General features: G+C 33.9%; 1 protein-coding gene across 5 annotated transcripts in view; it reads left to right on the forward strand.

Moving 5' to 3' along the window:
* LOC144291794 (uncharacterized) overlaps positions 1-19,063 on the forward strand; it is a 135,521-nt gene that overhangs the window by 13,162 nt on the left and 103,296 nt on the right. For 4 of the 5 annotated variants that reach the window (XM_077861586.1, XM_077861590.1, XM_077861589.1 and 1 more), the window contains one exon: positions 1,754-1,845. In XM_077861586.1, the coding sequence (XP_077717712.1) occupies positions 1,754-1,845 (92 nt within the window). Of the gene's footprint in view, positions 1-1,753; positions 1,846-5,353; positions 12,046-19,063 lie in introns of those variants that run through there. The other variant, XM_077861588.1, reaches the window with a different exon arrangement.

Here is a 19,063-nt window from a genome sequence, read left to right on the forward strand (position 1 = left end):
GAATTTATGTAGTGTCATGACTCAGTTGACAGATTTAACATCAAAACCAAAAAACTGGTGTTGATACAGTTTTTTTTGTTTTTGTTTTACAATTATTTGAATACCCTCAGAGTGTATTAAATAAAATTAGAAAATGCAACAGGGCATACTTTTTATTTGTTGGATAATTTTAAGGTGAGAACAACAAAACAGACGGTGTGTTGCTATAAACTTATTTAAACACCAGGAAAGTCAATTAAATGTTGCTTAATTTTTATAAGTCTTTTAATGAGGTTAATTCTAAAAACTCCCATGTCTATTTCTCTGAAATTTATTTTGGCCAACAAATGTGCAAAGATAAAAAGAAGGTATAGATTCCCTCTGCTACACATCAAGTATGCAGTTAAATACATGTAAACATGCACCTGCAAGTGCAGGCACACAACACAACATATACACAAGGTACTCACATAAAGAACCTTTACTGTTTAGATTCAAGGAATATGCTGCTCACTTTTTCTATTTAGAAAATATTTACAATATATCTAACTTGCTTTTTATAGACTTGAAGTGTTTGAAAATAGGCATTCTGCTTTGCTTTTCTACCCAGGTATTCTTTTTTTGTTTACAACTCATTTTCTCCTCATTTCTGAGGGCAACAGTGCTAAATGAGAGTGAATTATGTCAATAAAACATGCATACACAGATCAAAAAATACTTGTCATCTATATGCATGATTAGCTGACTAAAAAAGTTACCAGTCACTGGTTAAGTCTCTAAAATAAGAGGAAATAATTCACGGATCTAGAAAGACATTTAGGTGATCTGTATTTTCCCTACCGTCTCATTTAATGTTTTTAGGATGAAATGGCAATGAGAATAGTAGAAGGGAAAAAATGTAGTCTAGGATGACAGGATAATCAGTGTGCTGTATGTCAGGAAGTCTGCTTCAGAGATTGGCTTTCATAATGTTGAGGAAGGAGTATATAATTATTGCCATCTGAACATCCAAAAATACCAAACGCATGACAACAGGCACATATTATGTCTAACCAGGTATCCAAGGAATTAGTAAAAGACAATAGTGCTGATTTCCACGCTTAATCCTATATTAACTATCTGTTAGAGAATATTTTGTTTATTAGAATGGTTACATGCAAGATTTTTCCTTTCTGGAGTCTTAGATAAGTTCTAATGTTTCCTGTATGTGTAATATAGGAATGTACCACAGCATGAAAAGATAGAAGGAATGCCCGCTTAGGGAAGCTTCAGAGGAAGCCAAAAATAGCACTCTGGCAAGCAAAAAGGAAAACATTTAAATAGATAATAAAAATAAAAATAGGGAACAGAGGAAGCCAAAAATAGTACTCTGGCAAGCAAAAAGGAAAACATTTAAATAGATAATAAAAATAAAAATAGGGAAATGTAAAAAAAACAACACATCCAGTGAATTCACGTAAGAGAAAAAGTCTTTGCTTGAGGTTAGAAGATAGTGGTATTTTACAATAAAGTAACTGAAGTTTCAGAAAAACCTGAGGAACCACACACATGGCTGAGGACATGATGTAAATGATCCTCCATACACAAAACCAAATCCTAGAAGGGTAATTGAGATGGCCAAAATCTTTTATTATCCAACAGAAAGAAATGAATATTGTATATTTGGATGCAGGTGGCAATTTAAGCACCTAGTTCTTATTAGTTAACTTTAGATTTTGTTTTGTCAAAGGAGGGTTTGTCCATATTTATTTGTTTATTTATTTATTTATTTTAGGTAAGCTTTACGCCCAACATGGAGCTTGAACTCGTGGCCCTGAGATCGAGTTTCATGCTTACTGAACTGACTGAGCCAGCTGGGTGCCTCAGGTTTGTACACACTTTAGAAAAAGTCTCAAGTATACTGGGAGAAAGAGAACACAACACCATAGGAAACTTCTTCTCTGGGGAGATGTCTGCAACTACCTGTGTTAATCATAAAGGATACTTTATTTCTTGAAACAGCATGATCTGTGAGAAGCACCTCCAAGACAATTCCAGGAATTTCTAGTTTGCTTTAGAACATATGTCATGACTTTGAGTGAAACTTCACATGAATTCTCTGCCTATATCTTACTTCTAGTAGGAGCCAGATTCCCTGCTATGATGCCTTTAATCTACACAGGGCATATATTAATGTCTGCAGTGGTTAAATTGAATTCCTCACTTAATAGATGTGAGTTGAAGCAGGTTTTGCACATTCATACCCCTGGATATAGGAGTTGGGGATTACAACAGATTTCTCCAAAAATAGTCTCACAGCATCTCTTCTTTCACCTTACACTTGAACTGGCTGAGAGGTACATCAACTGTGGGCTGGTTTTTGCCATTTCCTTAGTAAATTCTGTAGTTTGGTCAAATATCATACTTTGATAAGAACATTTTTCTCATATTGGATGAAATTGCAGTAATAATTATAAAGCAGTTTGGGTATAGAATTACTAGATGAGAAATAATAATCCCTGAAGTTATTATCCTTCGATATATGTTTGAAAATTAGTAATTCTTGAGAAATTTGAAGCAGTTGCTTTCTTGCACTTTAATCTAACTTCTAATCTTACCATTAGACCCTTGCTATGTTACAGAGCCAGTGTGATTTTATTTTGTATTTATCTTTCCTTATAGTTCTTATTCTATAAACTTTTAAACTTACTTTCTTTGTAGTTTCTTAAACTTAATATTATGTTCCTTAGTATGGGTTAATGTTTTCCTTTATTACTTTCAGCTTGAAATTTAATTATGGAATTTTATTTGTTTATTTATATTTATTTATCATTTTATTTATCATTCTCTCCCTTATATTTTATTTTTCTTTTCAGGAAGACTATTAATTGAATGTAAAGACTTAAAGATCAAAGCTATAATTTTCTTTTCTCTCTTTGTCTTTTTGTTCTAATTTCTAGGTTCTTTCTCTTTTAATATTTAATTTTGGGGGATGTAAGGGGCAGAGGAAGAGAGAGGGTGATAGAAAAAGAAGCAGACTCTACCATGAGTACAAAGCTCGATGCCAAGTTGGATCTCAGGACTGTAAGATCATGCATGACTCTGAGATCATGACCTGAGCTGAAATCAAGGGTCATTTAACTGTCTGAGCCACCCAGGAGCCCCTCTAGATTATTTCTTCCAACTTACCTTCCCATTTTCTAAGCTTTAAGAGTTTGCTCCCAAACTCTTTATTTTTAAATTTCAGAATACTTTGTCAGTCTCTGAATATTTTTTTAATGTATTCGTTTTTCTTTATGGAAATTGTTTTTTTGCCTTTTTTAATCTCTGTGCTCTGTCTCCTAAGTTTTTGTCAAGAAATTTTTATTTATTCTATGTATTTTCACATTAAAGGCTTTTCTTAATTATTCGGTAACCATTGTCTATTGTCATTCATATTTGACAGTGAGAAACTTAAAATTTTGTTTGGAAATCTCATCTATGGGTGTTTTTACTTAGTTTTCTTCCCCCAGATTGTCAGAATGGAATATTCTTGACTTTAATTATTTGAGAGCCAAGATGAAAAAGAGTGCTGAGAATCTTACTCAAGAATATAGAGTTTTCACTCAATATCATTTTTTAGCACTATTCCTTTTGTTTATGCCTAATTCTTGGACATCTTTTGATCACTTTCTTCATAGAGTAATCCTCATAGCATCCCTCACTATAATAGGGTATAACAAAATTTTCAACCAAACCTTTTTTTAATCCATATTCCATATATCTGCTTTGTTCTACACATAATTTTTGAATGTCTCTGGATTCTTTAGCCCCCTAAAGTTTCTTGATTCTCATTAACTTCTTTCTGTTGCAACAGAGACTATTTCAGCTTTCCGTGTACTACTAAATTATTTATGATTCCTTCATTTGCTTTGGAACATTTGTCATTGCCTTTCATTAGAAATTATCTTTCCTATTTTTCTTGTCCTTGAATGTACATCATTTTCCCTTCTAATATGTTTAGGAGAGAGTTTAGTGGAAGAGGAAAGAGGTAGGACAGAGATCAGTGTGTGTTTTCAATCCATCATGTATATTTGGGCAACACCCATCTGTATTAGTTTTCTAGGGCCACCGTAACAAAATATCAGACTGGGTGACACAAGCAATGGAAGTTTATTTCCTTAACTGTTCTAGAGGCTGGAAGTCAGAGATAAAGGTGTCATTGAGTTGGTTTCTTCTGAAGTCTTTGTCCTTGGCTTCCAGGTGACCATCTTCTTCCTATGTCTTCATATGGTCTTTTCTCTGTATGTGTCTGTGTCCTAATCTCTTTTTCTTATAACCACTTATATTGGATTAGGGCCAAACTTAATGACCCCTTTTATTTTAATTACCTCTGTAAGAATCCTATCTTCAAATATAATCACATTCTGAGGGACTGGGGCTAGGACTTTGATATATGAACTTTGGGAGACAAAATTCTGCTTGTAACACCATATAGGGTAGAATTAAAAATGATCCAAAAAAAAAAAAAAAGACAAGGGACTGTTACCAAGATGTGTTAAGACTTGGCGGCAGATGCCAATACCATAGAAGGGGAATAGGAGGGTCAAGACAGACAGATTGTACAGAGCTACAAAACAATATGATCTATGGGTATAGACTATATATGAGTAATCATTTTTTATTTAAAGATTTTATTTATTTATTCATGAGAGACACAGAGAGAGAGGCAGAGACATAGGCAGAGGAGGAAGCAGGCTCCCTGTGGAGCCTGATGAGGACTTGATCCCAGAACCCAGGGATCACGACCTGAGCTGAAGGCAGACACTCACTCACTGAACAACTAGACATCCCTATATGAGTAATCTTAGGCATGTACAAAGCATAGCACTGAAAGTCCTTGAAAATGAAAAATTGGGGCTGGAGAGATCTGAGTGCAAATAATCAAGGTTAATACCATAAGCAAAAATACAGCATTACAGTAATAATACACATAAATAGAAAATGCCCAAAAGGACTCATTTGTGGATTTATACAACAGTAATCACTGGAGAATAAGAAGAGTAAGGTTAGAGCAGAAGTCTGACTTGATTTTGTCACGGAGGATTTGTTACATAGCTGCTTATATTTTCAACAACCAACAAAACTGAGTCTGTAAGAGGGTTTTTTTAGTGACTATAAAGTTAAGAAAGGCATGGAGGACTATTATATCAGTTATACTAAGTAGTTGATGTTATAAAACACTCTTTAATTATATTAAGCTTGCAATGGTGGTTCCCTAAATAGATGTAGGTTAAGGGGTGACATATTGAATCTTTTTAAGTATAATATGCCACCACGGTCCTAACTTTTGTTAGAATGTTTTTTTCCTTTTGGCTTGTCTCCAACTGATGAATCATATCATTGTTTATCACAGGAAAACAAATGTTCCATGTCTGTGGTAAGTCATAATCTATTTCTATAGCAGCACCAGCTGCATATGCCTTCCAGTCATTAAAATGATGCTTAGCCAATGCAGTATAAACTGTAATTCCATTATTCTGTTTCTCTAAAATAAGAGCTAACAACACAGAATACATACCTTTTGTTTGCTACCATCTGCAATATCTTACCTCATGTTAGGGGAAAAAAAAAAAGAACAGAATGCTTATTAAAATACTAAAGAACCTAACGGGCAGTGAGATGCTTATGTGAATATCAGAGTTGACGAGTCAATGTAGTGAAGGCTGCCAAAAATCAGAATTACAATTACTTAATGAAGATTTTGATTGTCTGCTCTGGATAAACCTGTAAAATTGCCCAAGGTGCCTTAAGAGACCAAGTACTGGCCCTTTCATTAATCAGAAGAATGCCCAAGTCTAAATATTGACTGGTGATTTGCTTTCCTCTCTTGAAGGATCTCAGGAGAATGGCACTATAAAGAAAGAAAGCCAAATTCACAAAATCTGAGGCTTGGAGTAAACATGAAATGAGAATGCAGTCCTTTTCGAGTATTAAAAATCAATCCTTGTACTAAAAATGAATTATCTGGCTCCTATAAAAGCAAAATGCCAACACTTAGACTTAGCTTTTTTATACATTTGCCATTAATTACACTTTTAAGTGATATATATGCTCTGTACTCCTAGTCATTCAATTAAAATTTGGAAAGTAATACTTACCAAGATTAAATCAATTCTGGTTATATTTTTTCATGTGCATGCTGTGCATGTTTCATAATTTTAAACTATACAAATATTTATATTATGCATCCTCAAATAGTATTCCAAATGAATATATATTTGAAGTGTTGAAGCTGTTTTGCCCACATGAAAATACATGTAAATATTCAATAAATTATAAGCACTTCCTCAAATTTATATTAAATGGAAAGTCATAATACAATGAGTTAAACAGTAGGTTTCAGTAGCTGAATATATTTTTTATTCAGAATTTAAGATGATACTAAGAAACTGTGCTGCTTAAACTTTTTAAGTATATTTTTGGTCCAGGGCATTATTACAGTTTCCCTTACTTACTGAATATTCATTGACATTTGTGAAATTGGAAATAGAACTTGCAACGCACCGTCAATCAAAATTTGTTTGTTGTATATTATTGTTATAAAACTTCTATTGATATTGGACAAATTACTACATGTAGATACTTTTATCAAAAAGTAAATAAAAACAAGACATTTAAAATGAAACTTGGAATTCAAAATTGCTTCAAAGTACTAGCGTGTAGAATAGCCCAAGAAAATTCACCTGAGAAGCACTCTTAGAATAGAAGCAAAGGTTCTACAGCTCAGAGGGCAGAAAGATACTTTACCTTGTCCGTTCTCAGATGCAAAGAAAAGTTATAAAATTTGTCTTCTGTGATCTTTATACTATGACTCTTCTTTCATGACAATATTTTGGCAGTTACAAAACAATAATTCAAAAACTTTAGCAAGCAGACGGCTCACTAAAAATCTTGAAGTCTGGGCTCTACCCCAAACATATGGAACTGAAATCAATAACATGTTGGGAAGGAGGAGGAGGAAAAGCAGCAAGCTTTAACATATTTAACTAGATAGCTCTGAAACATACCAGAGTTTGAGAATCATTGTTCAGACACTCTGATCTTCCCTTTTCCCTTATCAAGCCCAATATCTGGGGATCACCCTAAGATCCCTGATAGTTCACTACCTTCCAGAATGCTGTTACTTTGCCTTCTATGTGATTGTTATTTATTCCTTGCACCTCATGCCTTAAATTTAACATCATGGTTTCTTCAAATCAACAATTTACCTGATTCTCCAAACTTGTAACCTAGAGGAACCTTCCCCAGTTCTGACTCACTTCCCAATGTCTTAAAAATAATTTTCTGCCCATGGAATAATCCAATGTGGTGATTAATTGTTGGACAATTCAGACTAGAAGGAATAGGGAAGTCTTATTTTAAACCATCAGATAATATATTTTAGGTCTCTTGCACAGTATGATCTATTTCAAGTATTATAAACTAATACTTCCGCCTATCTTAGCTCCATTTTATTTCAGACAACCCAGAGGTTTTCTTAAATGTAAAGAACGACACTTAAAGAAAAATAAGAATTCTATAGTAGAAATTTATAGAATTTATAGGTTTTATAAGACCAATGGGTATATAAAATAAGGGTAATTATTCCCCTACTTCATGAAGTTTTTGGATTTCGTTTGTTTTACTTCCCAAAGTCTCAGCACCTAGATAACATCACATTTTATGTATTTAACAGGTTCTTTACTATAGATATTCTCAAGAAATTTTTAATACCCTAATGTTCAATGTAACTAAGTGGGGCATAGGGTATGCATCATTTTCCAAATATTTCTGAGCAGATTGCAGATTTTGGACCACTTATTTGGAAAAATGAATTCTAGAAGAGGCCTTTTATGAATCTTCTGTCCCACATAGTTGTCAACCTGCTCCAGATTGTCCGGAAAGCATCAATCACTCTGAAATGAAAACTAAGATAATCAACTTTGGGTTAGGGAGAAACACAGTTTGCTTATATCTCTTGTTTCTATTGCATTTAGAATCAGTAGATTTCAAAACTTAACTGTTCCACTGTAATTTGGAAAGTCAAATAGCATTTTAACAATGGAGAATATATTTTTTAAGTTTTTATTTTAATTCCAGCTAATATACAGTTAGTTATATTAGTTTCAGGTGTACAATATTGTAATTCAATAGTATCACTATACACCTATAAGAATGGCTAAATGATGAAAGATGCAGAGAAACTGGATCACATATATATTGCTAGTGGGAATCTAAAATTGTCTAGTCACTCTGGAAAACAGTGTAGCAGTTTCTCTAACTTTTTTTTAATCATGCAGTTATCATATGATCCAGCCATTTGTTTATTTACCACCTAAATTACCTCTTCAGTGAAATATTTTTTTCATGCCTTTTCCCCATTTTTTAATTGAATTATTATTATTATTATTATTTATTACTGTTGAGTTTGAGAGTTCTTTATATATTCTATTTACAATTCTCTGGTATATATGTAGTTTGAAATATTTTCTCCCAGTCAGTATCTTTCATGATGTTCGTATTAACAAAGTATTTTGCAGAAAAAAAGCTTTTCATTTTGGTGAGGTAGAATTTATCAGTTTTTCCTTCTATCAATTGTGCTTTTGGCTTTATTCCCCCCATCTCTAGGGTCCTGAGACTTTCTCAGGTTGTTTTGTAAAACTTTTACAATTTTGTTTTCCATTTAAATCTGAAATCCATTTGAGTTATTTGTTGTATAAGAAGTCAATATTTATAGGTTGATGTCCATATTTTCAGTCTATAAATGTCCAATTGCTCTAGGACTCTGCTAGATAGGCTATCCTTCCTCCATGGAATTACTTTTGCAGCTTTATAAAAAATCAGTTGTATATTTCTGTGGGTCTCTTTCTGGGTCCTCTACTCTGTTCAGTGATTTATGTGTTTGTCTCTCCACCAGGGCTACACAGTCTTGTAGCTCTCTATCAATGCCTCTCATTTTGTTATTTTTCCATTTTAGTTCATTTGAATTTCATGTAAATTTTCAAATAATATCATCTATATATACAAAAGAATCTTGCTGGGATTTTGCTAGGTACTGTGTTAAGCCTGTATATATATCATCTTGAGTCGAATTGGTTACTGTGTTGTCTTCCAGTCCATGGATACAATATGTCTCTCCATGTATTTAAATTTTCTGTGATTTCTTGCATTAGTATTTTATAATTTTCAGCATATGAATCCTATGCATGTTTTATTAGGTATACCTGATTATTTTGTTTTTTGAATGATTTATAATTGGTATTACATAGTTTGGTAACTATAGTTTGGTATTACAATGTTGGTAACTATGTGATCATTACTAGGATATAAAAATACAAGGGTCCAGGGCACCTGAGTGGCTCAGTCAGTGGCCCTTGATTTTGGCTCAGGTCATGATCTCATGAGTCCTGGGATTGAGCCCCACAATGGGCTCTCTGCACAGTGGGGAGTCTGCTTGAAGATTTTCTCCCTCTGCTCCTCACCCCACTTGTGCACATCTATCTCTAAAATAAATCAATAAATCTTTACAAAATTATTTTAAAAATTAAAAAATATATGACCAAATTTTGTATGTCTTTTGTATGTCTTATCACCTTGATGAACTCATTTATTAACTCATTAAATATTTTCTAGATTCTTTGGATTATTTTATATCAACAAATAAGTCAAAGGATTGTCTGTGTCTTCCTTTTTTACCTGTACACGTTTTATTTCTCTTTCTTGCCTTATTGTACTAGCTCAGCCTTGTAGTTTTATTTTGAATAAGAGTGATGAAAGTGGACATCCTTGTGTTATTCCTGATTACAGAAGGAAAACATTCAGGCTTTCAACATTAAAAACATTACCTATAGATTTCTTTTTGTAAATGCCCTTTATTGTTTATTATACTCAATTGTATGTTTTCTGAGAGGGTTTTTTGAATCATGAAGAAATTTGGGATGCCTGGGTGGCTCAGCAGTTGAGTATCTGCCTTAGGCTTAGGGCGTGATGGAGTCCCAGGATGGAGTCCCACATCAGGCTCCCTGCATGGAGCCTGCTTCTCCCGATGTCTCTGCCTCTCTCTCTGTGTGTCGCTCATGAATAAATAAATAAAATCCTTAAAAAAATTATGAAGAAATACTGACTTTTCTCAAATGCTTTTTTCTTTGTCAATTGATGACAGATATCAAATTGATGTGATCTTTTTTCTTAATGTTTTATCTACTGTATGATAGACTACATTGATTTTCTAACATTGAACTATCATTGCATCCTTGGAATAAATTCTCTTTGGTTTAGTATATAATTCTTTTTCACATACTGCTGAATTATATTTACAGATATTTGAGTTAAGAGTTTTTGTGTCCAAAGGCAAAAATAAACTATTCGGACTATATCAAAATAAAAGGCTTCTGCACAGTAAATAGACAACCAAAAAAACTAAAAGACAACCCACTGAATGGAAGAAGATATTTGTAAATGACATCTCTGATGAAGAGTTAGTACCCAAAATATATAAAGAACTTATACAACTCAACACCCAAAAATCAAATAATTGAATTAAAAATGGGCAGAAGACATGAACAAACATTTATCCAAAGAAGACCTACAGATGGCCAACAGACATATGAAAAGATACTCAGCATCACTCATCATCAGGGAAATGCAAATCAAAACCACAAGGAGATATCACCTCACAACTGCCAGAATTGCTAAAGTTAAAAATGCAAGAAACAACCAATGTTGACAAGGATGTGGAGACAAAGGAACCCTTGTTCAGTGTTGGTAAGAATTCAAACTTGCAAAGCCACTGTGAAAAATAGTCCGACCATTCATCATCAAAGCTAAAAATAGAAGTACCCTATGATCCGGTAGTCATGCTAACTGGGTATTTACCCAAAACACACAGAAACACCCTGGACTGAACACAGCGCCAAACCGCTGAGCCACCCGGGCTGCCCCCAAAAACAATAGTTCAGAGGGATATAGGCACCTCTCTGTTTATGTCACATTATTTAAAATAGCCAAACTGGAAGTAACTCAAGTGTCCATCAATACATAAGTGAATAAAAAAGAAGTGGTTTACAAATACAGATACACATAGATATGAATAGGTATGTATAGGTATATATGTGTGTGCATGTGTATACACACAGAGTATTATTCAGCCATGAAAAAGAATAAAATATTGCCATTTGCAACAACTCTCTAGGTTGCAAGGTTCTAGATGAACCTAGAGAGTATAATGCTAAGCAAAATAAGAGACAAATACCATATGATTTTAATCTTAGATGGAATTTAAGAAACAGAAAAAAAGAGATAAACCAAAAAAACAGGTTCTTAACTGGAGAGAACAGATGGTTACCAGAGGGGAGGTGGATAGAGAGATGGGCGAAATAGATAAAGAGGATTCAGTGTACACTGGTATAAATGAGCACTGAGTAATATATAGACTTGGTATATATAGTTTCAGGGGTATCTAAAACTATATATATATTGAATTGGTATATTGTACCCCTGAAACTAATATAACACTATATATTAACTACATAGGATTTTTTTTTTAAGATTTTCTTTATTCATGAGAGACATAGAGGCAGAGACATGGGCAGAAGGAGAAGCAGTCTCCTGATGCGAGCCTGATGCGAGACTTGATCCCAGGATCATGATCTGAGTCAAAAGCAGACATTCAACCACTGAGCCACCCAGGTGCCCCTACTTTGGAATTAAAATTTTTAAGAAATAATTTTTATGTCCATGTCATCAGGTTATATTGATCAGTAGTATTGCCTGTTTGTAGTGATTTTGTCTGATTTTGGTATCAGGATAATAGTGGTTTCATAAAATAAATTTAGAAATGTTTCTTACTCTTCTTTTTTCAGGAAGACAGTGTGTAAAATAAATGTTAGTTCTTCCTTAAGTATTTTGTAGAATTATCTAGGCAAACTATATGAGCCTGAAAATTTGTGTTTGGAAGTTTTTCATTATTAACTCAATTTCTTAATCATTAAAGGACTATTAAAATTATTTTCTATTGGGTGACTTGTGGTATTTTGAGATACTGGTCAAGTTCATCTTAACTGTCTATGGGTATAGAGGGTTTTTGTTTTGTTAATATTTTTATGATGTCTGCAAGGTTTGTAGTTTATACCCTTTGTTTTGCTGTGACATTGTTAATTTGCATCTTTTCTTCTTTATATTTTGGGTCAGGCTTGTAGAAGTTTGTCGATTTAAAAAAAAAAATTATTCATGAGAGACACATAGAGGCAGAGACATAGGCAGTGGGAGAAGCAGGCTCCCTAAGAGGAGCATGATGTGGTACTAGATCCCAGGACCCCAGGATCACGACCTGAGTCAAAGGCAGATGCTCAACCACTGAGCCACCCAGGCACCCCAAGTTTGTCAATTTTATTGAACTTTTTGAAAAACCAGTTATTTGTTTTATTGATTTTTATGTTGTCTATTTTCAATTTCACCGATTTCTGCTCTAATTATTCTATTTGCTATGGGTTTATATTGTTCCTTTGTGTGCGTGTATGTGTGCGTATCTTGAAATAGGAAACTAGATTACTGTTTTGAGACTTTTCATCTTTTGTCACTTGATAGATCAAGTTTCTCTCTCAGGACTTCTTAGCTCTGATACTACTCCCAAGCATGACAACTAGTAGTTTTTTAATGGTAGTCACAATATAGAATTTGGTACCATTTCAATGAACTTCTTATACAGTTAGATTAAAATCCATCAAAGTTTCTATCTGTCATGTACTCTGAATAGTTATTTTTTCCCATGCATGATTTTGTAGAATTTTGCACTGTCATTTATAAAATATTGTTTTGCTGTGTTATGCAGATCTTTACATATTAACACATTTCCCTACACACTATCAGTATTACATTCATTAACATTACAGTTACATTAGGGTAACTTTAATAATTGGGAAGCTCATCAAATTAACAGTGATGCATTTAAAATTTTAAAATTCTAATTTTCACTTGAAAGTTCAAATATCACTGGCAACAAATGCTATCATTTGTTTTCTTTGAAATGAGAGAACCACCTTATTCGTTTTTTAGAAAATGTTTTCCAAATATCCAAATCTGAATAAACCATAATCCATCTGATGGTTATTCTTTCAGTAAAAAATGCCATTTCATGAGAAAAGTGGCTAGGGCGTCCAGAAACTCAATCATGGTATTTTTCATTAAGAAAAACACTGTATTGCAGAATACAGAAGTACTTTATATATACTTCACTTTTTGACCACAGAATATTAAATAGGTGAAATTTAACAAAATTAATAATTGTACTGCTATATCAAGGACATTTTTAAGCGAATCTGGCAATTTTCCCCTCTATGTGTGAAGTGGTAAAGAATACAGTGATTAATAATGGAATTTGTCTTCATTCGTAGTAAGAAACCAGCAGCTTTACACACCATTGGTTTACCCAATTAATGCAAGTGTCAACACAATGAAAAAACAAGAAAAATCTAAATTATTTTTTTATTTAAATTCTGTGCCCAACTTGGGGCTCGAACTCATGACCCAGAGATCAAGAGTCATATAGTCTACTGACTAAGCCAGCTAGGTGCCCTTTTCTTAATTATTTCATGATAATACTGACATTTCCTATCTCATGGAAAGATCTTTGTACCCCTGAGGTCTAAAGATCATAACTTGAAAATCATTGATGAAATATGGTTCCCATCCTATGAAGCTTTTAGATCATAACTTGAAAATCATTGATGAAATATGGTTCCCATCCTATGAAGCTTTTAGTCTTGAAAGAAGAGAAATAATACATAGCCACAAAGAAATATATAAAATAATTGTGATAATGAATACAGAGGAAAAATGCAGTGTAATATTAGGAGTAGAGAGGACTTGTATAACAAATACAGTTAACAGAAAGGATGTACTGGGTGTCAGAGGGGGTCAGAGATAATCTCTATGAATTAGAGATACCTAAGTAAACAATTGAAAATATAATTGGAATTAGCAAAACAAGTAGCGAAACAATAATCACACGACCACTGAGTTGGGAAAACATTTAACAATCCTCCTGAAATAAAAACTCTGTGTGAACAGAGGATAAGTACCTATCTTGTTTTGAGATGTGGCTGGAATATAGGCATGATGTAGCAGATCATTTAAACTCTTGGAAGCAGAGGTTTGCTAATTCAACACACATTCAGTGAGGAGTTTTAACTAAAGAGACAAGATCCACTATTTAGATGCCAGAGTTTCATTCATTATTAACCAGAAAATAGTTTTAACTAACATCATACTCTACCAATTGCTGGTTCAAGAAATAATTGCAAAGTTGTCAATCTTCTGTGATTCAGGACTATGTGTTTTTCTTGTGGATTTGCTTCTGAAGCTTCAATGAGGTATGAATTACATATATAAGGTTGAAGTGTAAATTTATAGAATAATGTGAACAAAGTTCGCATTCTAAAATATTCAGTCATTCACATTGCAGTCAGTCCTCTCTCGCAGTCCTGGCTCCACACAACGACTAATCTGTTTTTTTAGTCTTTTTTTTATATAAATTTTTATTTATTTATGATAGTCACACAGAGAGAGAGAGAGAGAGGCAGAGACACAGGCAGAGGGAGAAGCAGGCTCCATGCACCGGGAGCCCGACGTGGGATTCGATCCCGGGTCTCCAGGATCGCGCCCTGGGCCAAAGGCAGGTGCCAAACCGCTGTGCCACCCAGGGATTAGGGATCCCCTAATCTGTTTTTTGACTCCTATAGATTTATCACTGCTGGACATTTCATGTAGTGGAATCTGCCATCACTTAATTATTGTCAATTTCATTAAAATGTTGAAGCATGTATCAGTGATTCTTTCACGCTGAATTATATTGTTTTGTATGGATTGGATAGTATTGTGTTTATTCAGTCACAAAAAATGGTAGACACTTAGGTTGTTTCTAGTTTGGGGATTTATTTTTTTAAGATTTTATTTATTTATTCATGAGAGACAGAGAGGCAGAGACACAGGCAGAGGGAGAAGCAGGCTCCATGCAGGGAGCCTGATGTGGGACTCTATCCCATTACTCTGGGATCATGCCCTGGGCTGAAGGCAGGCACCAAACCACCGAGCCAGCCAGGTATCTAGTTTGGGGATATTACGAAGTATGTTGTTTTCCTGCAGGTTTCATTTTTCTTCTACTTCTTTTTTTCCCCACTCTCTTATTCTCTTCTTCAAGTTGGATAATCTACCATTAAATTGACCGATTTTCTTTTCTACCTTTCAGATGTGCTGTTCATATACTATCGTATGTTACATACTACAGTAAGCTTTGTTTTCCGTTTCATTTGTTGAACTTTTCAACTCTAGGTTTTACATCGGCCCATTTTTCGTTTTTTCTGTTTATTTAGATTCTTTTTTAAAAATTATTGCAAGTATAATTTCTTTTCATACTTTAAACATAGTTATCTCCAGGTCTTTGAACATATTGATGATAGCTTTATTTATTTATTTATTTTATTCATTTTATTTATTTTATTTATTTATTTTGCTTTATTATGTTTTTATGCTAAACCCAACCTCTGGGCTCTCTCAAAGACTGTTTCTATTGAAGATTTAAAAACAAATTTCTGTCTTTGGGTCTGTCTGTCTTTGGGTCATAGTTTCCATTTTCTTTGCTCATCTCATAATTTTTAGAAAGTTTTGAGTAATCTCTGCACCCCAAGTGGGGCTCAACTCACAACTTTAGGGTCAAGAGTCACATGCACTTCTGACTGACCCAACCAGGCACCCCCTCATAAATTTTGCTAAAAACATGACATTTTAAATATTGTAGTGCAGTAACACTGGATTCTGATTTTTTTTTTCCTCCTTTAAGGGTCCCCCCCCCGGCTTTGGTTCTTTTGTTTTTTTTTTCAAAACTTACTTTTTCCCCTCACTCCTCCTTCCTTTCTTTCCTTCTTTCTGTTTTTTCTTTTTTTGTAATTCGTTCTTCTTTTTCTTCCTCTTTTCTCTCATTTTCTTTTTTCTTTCTCTCTCTCTCTCTCTCTCTTTTTCTTTTTCTTCTCTCATCACTTTCCTGTCTGGACTAAATCTATAGCATTAGTGTCCCCTGTGGTTACTGTATGTCTCTGCTTAGCTTTTTATATCTTAGGTTTTTTTAATTTTTAGTTTTTCATCATTTCTTTTTAAAGCCTGGATTCCTAGGTTGCTTCTATGTTGTAAAGCTAGTGAACTGCCAATGATTGATCTGAAGCTGTGATAAACACCTTGAGACAGTAAAGCATCTACTCCTTGTTCATGGATCTGTGTATGGGTTCTTAAGTGCATTCAATGCTCAATCAGTTTAAGTCTTCCCTACTTTCACTTTATTGTACCTATGCATGTGCACATTTGCAGCCTGTGGTCAGGCAGGTGTACACTGATTACAAAGATTTTTTTGTTCTCCATTATACATATGCATCACTTATAGCCAGAAATATGTGGCTATCTTGTCAAATCCCTTTCTTACTTCCAAGGTCCCTTGTTAAATCTCTGACTAACTCACTTCTCAATTATTTCAACTGTAAGAACTGCCGTAGGCAAATGGAGCCACTGGACTTTCCCATTTACTTGCCAAGACTACAGTATTTGCTCACAAAGAGACTCATCTTGGACGTTTTGCCTTTTACTCCAAAGCAAGTGAGTCTCTGTAGCAGTAAAGTTGGTGGTTTTCATGGCCTGCCACATATTGGTAGAACTACCTTGCCGAATAAACAGTGGAGTGAGAGCAGCTGCAAGCAAAAGTGCCACATATTTCCACTGTATTTATCCAAGGTTCAGCAGCTTTTCCTCAGTAAATCCATCGCAATTCATTTTCTGCCTTCATTTGATTTTCTGAGCTCTGATATAGTTGTTTTTGAAAATCTTGGCCAGCGTTATTGTATTTTCTGACACTGACATTACTAGAAATTTGTTCTTTATTACCAATTTTTTATTGTAGTAAATACACATAATATAAAAGTTACCGTCGTAACCATTTTAACTTTATAATTCAGTGCCAGTGAACAGTGAACAACATAACGCTGTCTCACTGCTGTGTATCTCCAGTACCCTTTCATCTTTGTAAAGCTGAAAATGCATAAAACAATGACTCTTCATTCCTTTCCTTCCCCTAGACGTGGCAACCACTATTCTATTTTCTGTCTCTCTGATTTTGACTACTCCAAATATCTCACATAAGTGAAATCATACATTAGTTGCTTTTTGTGACTGGTTTATTTCATTTAACATATTTATTTATTTATTTATTTATTTATTTATTTATTTATTTATGATAGAGAGAGAGAGAGAGAGAGAGAGAGAGAGAGGGAGGCAGAGACACAGGCAGAGGGAGAAGCAGGCTCCATGCAGGGAGCCCGATGTGGGATTCGATCCCGGGTCTCCAGGATCGAGCCCTGGGCCAAAGGCAGACGCTAAACCGCTGCGCCACCCAGGGATCCCTAACATAATGATTTCAATTCTGTAGCATATGTCAGAATTTCCCTTCCTTTTTAAATGAGTAATATTACAATGTATGTTTATACTACATGCTGCTTATCCACTTATCCATCAAGGGATACCTGAGTTGGTTTCTACATTTTAGATGTTTTGAATAGTGCTGCTATGAACACGAATCTACAAATAGATCTTTGAGACCCTGCTTCCAGCACTTTTGGGGGTATATACCCAAAAGTGGAATTTCTAGAATAAAATGTAATTCTAGTTTTAATTTTTTGAGGAACTGCCATACTGTTCTCACAGTGACTGTTTAACATCTTACAGATCTACCAAAATGTACACAGGTTCAAATTTCACTAAATCCCTGCAAACACTTATTTTTACTTTCTTATCCTTCCTTTTTTTTTTTTTTGATAGTAGCCAAACTACTGGTTGTGAGGTAGTATTTCATTGTTGTTTGACTTGCATTTCCCTAATTGCCAGCAATATTGAACATTTTTTCAACTGCTTACTAACCTATTGTATATATTACTTGGAGAAATGCTTATTCAAGTTTTTTGCCCATTTTTGACAATTGGAACTAGGTTATTATGGTTATTGAGTTTTAGGAGTTTTCTATATATTCTGAATATTAATCTTTTATCAGACATATAATTTCTGAATTTTTTTCATTTTATGGGTCTCCTTTATTTTTTGTTAATCATGTCCTTTGATACACAAAATTTTAAATTTTTATGAAGTCCAGTTTGTCTACTTTTTCCTTTGTTGCCTGTACTTTTGATGTCATATCCAAGTAATCATTGTCAACTAGTTTGTTGAGTATTTTTATCATGAAAGAATCTCAAATTCTGTTGATTTTTTTTTTCTGCATCAATTGTGATACTATTTTTTTTTCCTGTGTTCTGTTGGTAGGCATGTTACAATGATCACTTTTCATATGTTGAACCATCCTTCCATTCCAGGAATAAATTCTACTTGCTCATGATGTATAATCCTTTAAAATGCTACTGAACTTAATTTGCTAATACTTTTTGAGGGTTTTTTTGCCTAAGTGTTCATGAAAGATATTCTGTAGTTTATTTTCTTGTAGGGTCTTTGTCTGGCTTTAGTATCAGGGTGTTACTGGCCTCAAAGAATGACTTGGGTAGACTTTGCTCCTCTTCAATTTTTTAGAAAAGCTTGAGACAGATTGGTATTAGTTCTACTTTAAATGTTTAGTAGAATCACCAGTGAAACCATCAGGTCCAGGGCTTTTCTTTGTTGGGAGATATTTTTGTTACTGACTCAATCTCCTTACTAGTTGTAAATATAATTTTGTTAGGCTTTGTGTTTTTAGAAATTTGTCTGGGTAACCACCCAATTTGTTAGAATATAATTATTTATATTACCCCATTACAATACTTTTTATTTCTGTAGAATTGGGAGTCTCCACTTTCATTTCTGATTTTAGTAATTTGAATTTTTCCTCCTTTTTATTCCATCTAGTTTGTCAGTTTTTGAAAATCAACAAATGGTTTTATATGCTTTTCTCTTCACTTCTCTAGTCTCTATTTTGTTTATATCTGCTCTGTATTTACTATTACCTTCCTCCTTCTAGCTTTGGGTTTGGCTTGTTCTGCTTTTTTTAGTTCCTTAAGCTATAAAGTTA

Source organism: Canis aureus, chromosome 20 (genome assembly GCF_053574225.1).
Source record: "Canis aureus isolate CA01 chromosome 20, VMU_Caureus_v.1.0, whole genome shotgun sequence".
NCBI lineage: Eukaryota > Metazoa > Chordata > Mammalia > Carnivora > Canidae > Canis > Canis aureus.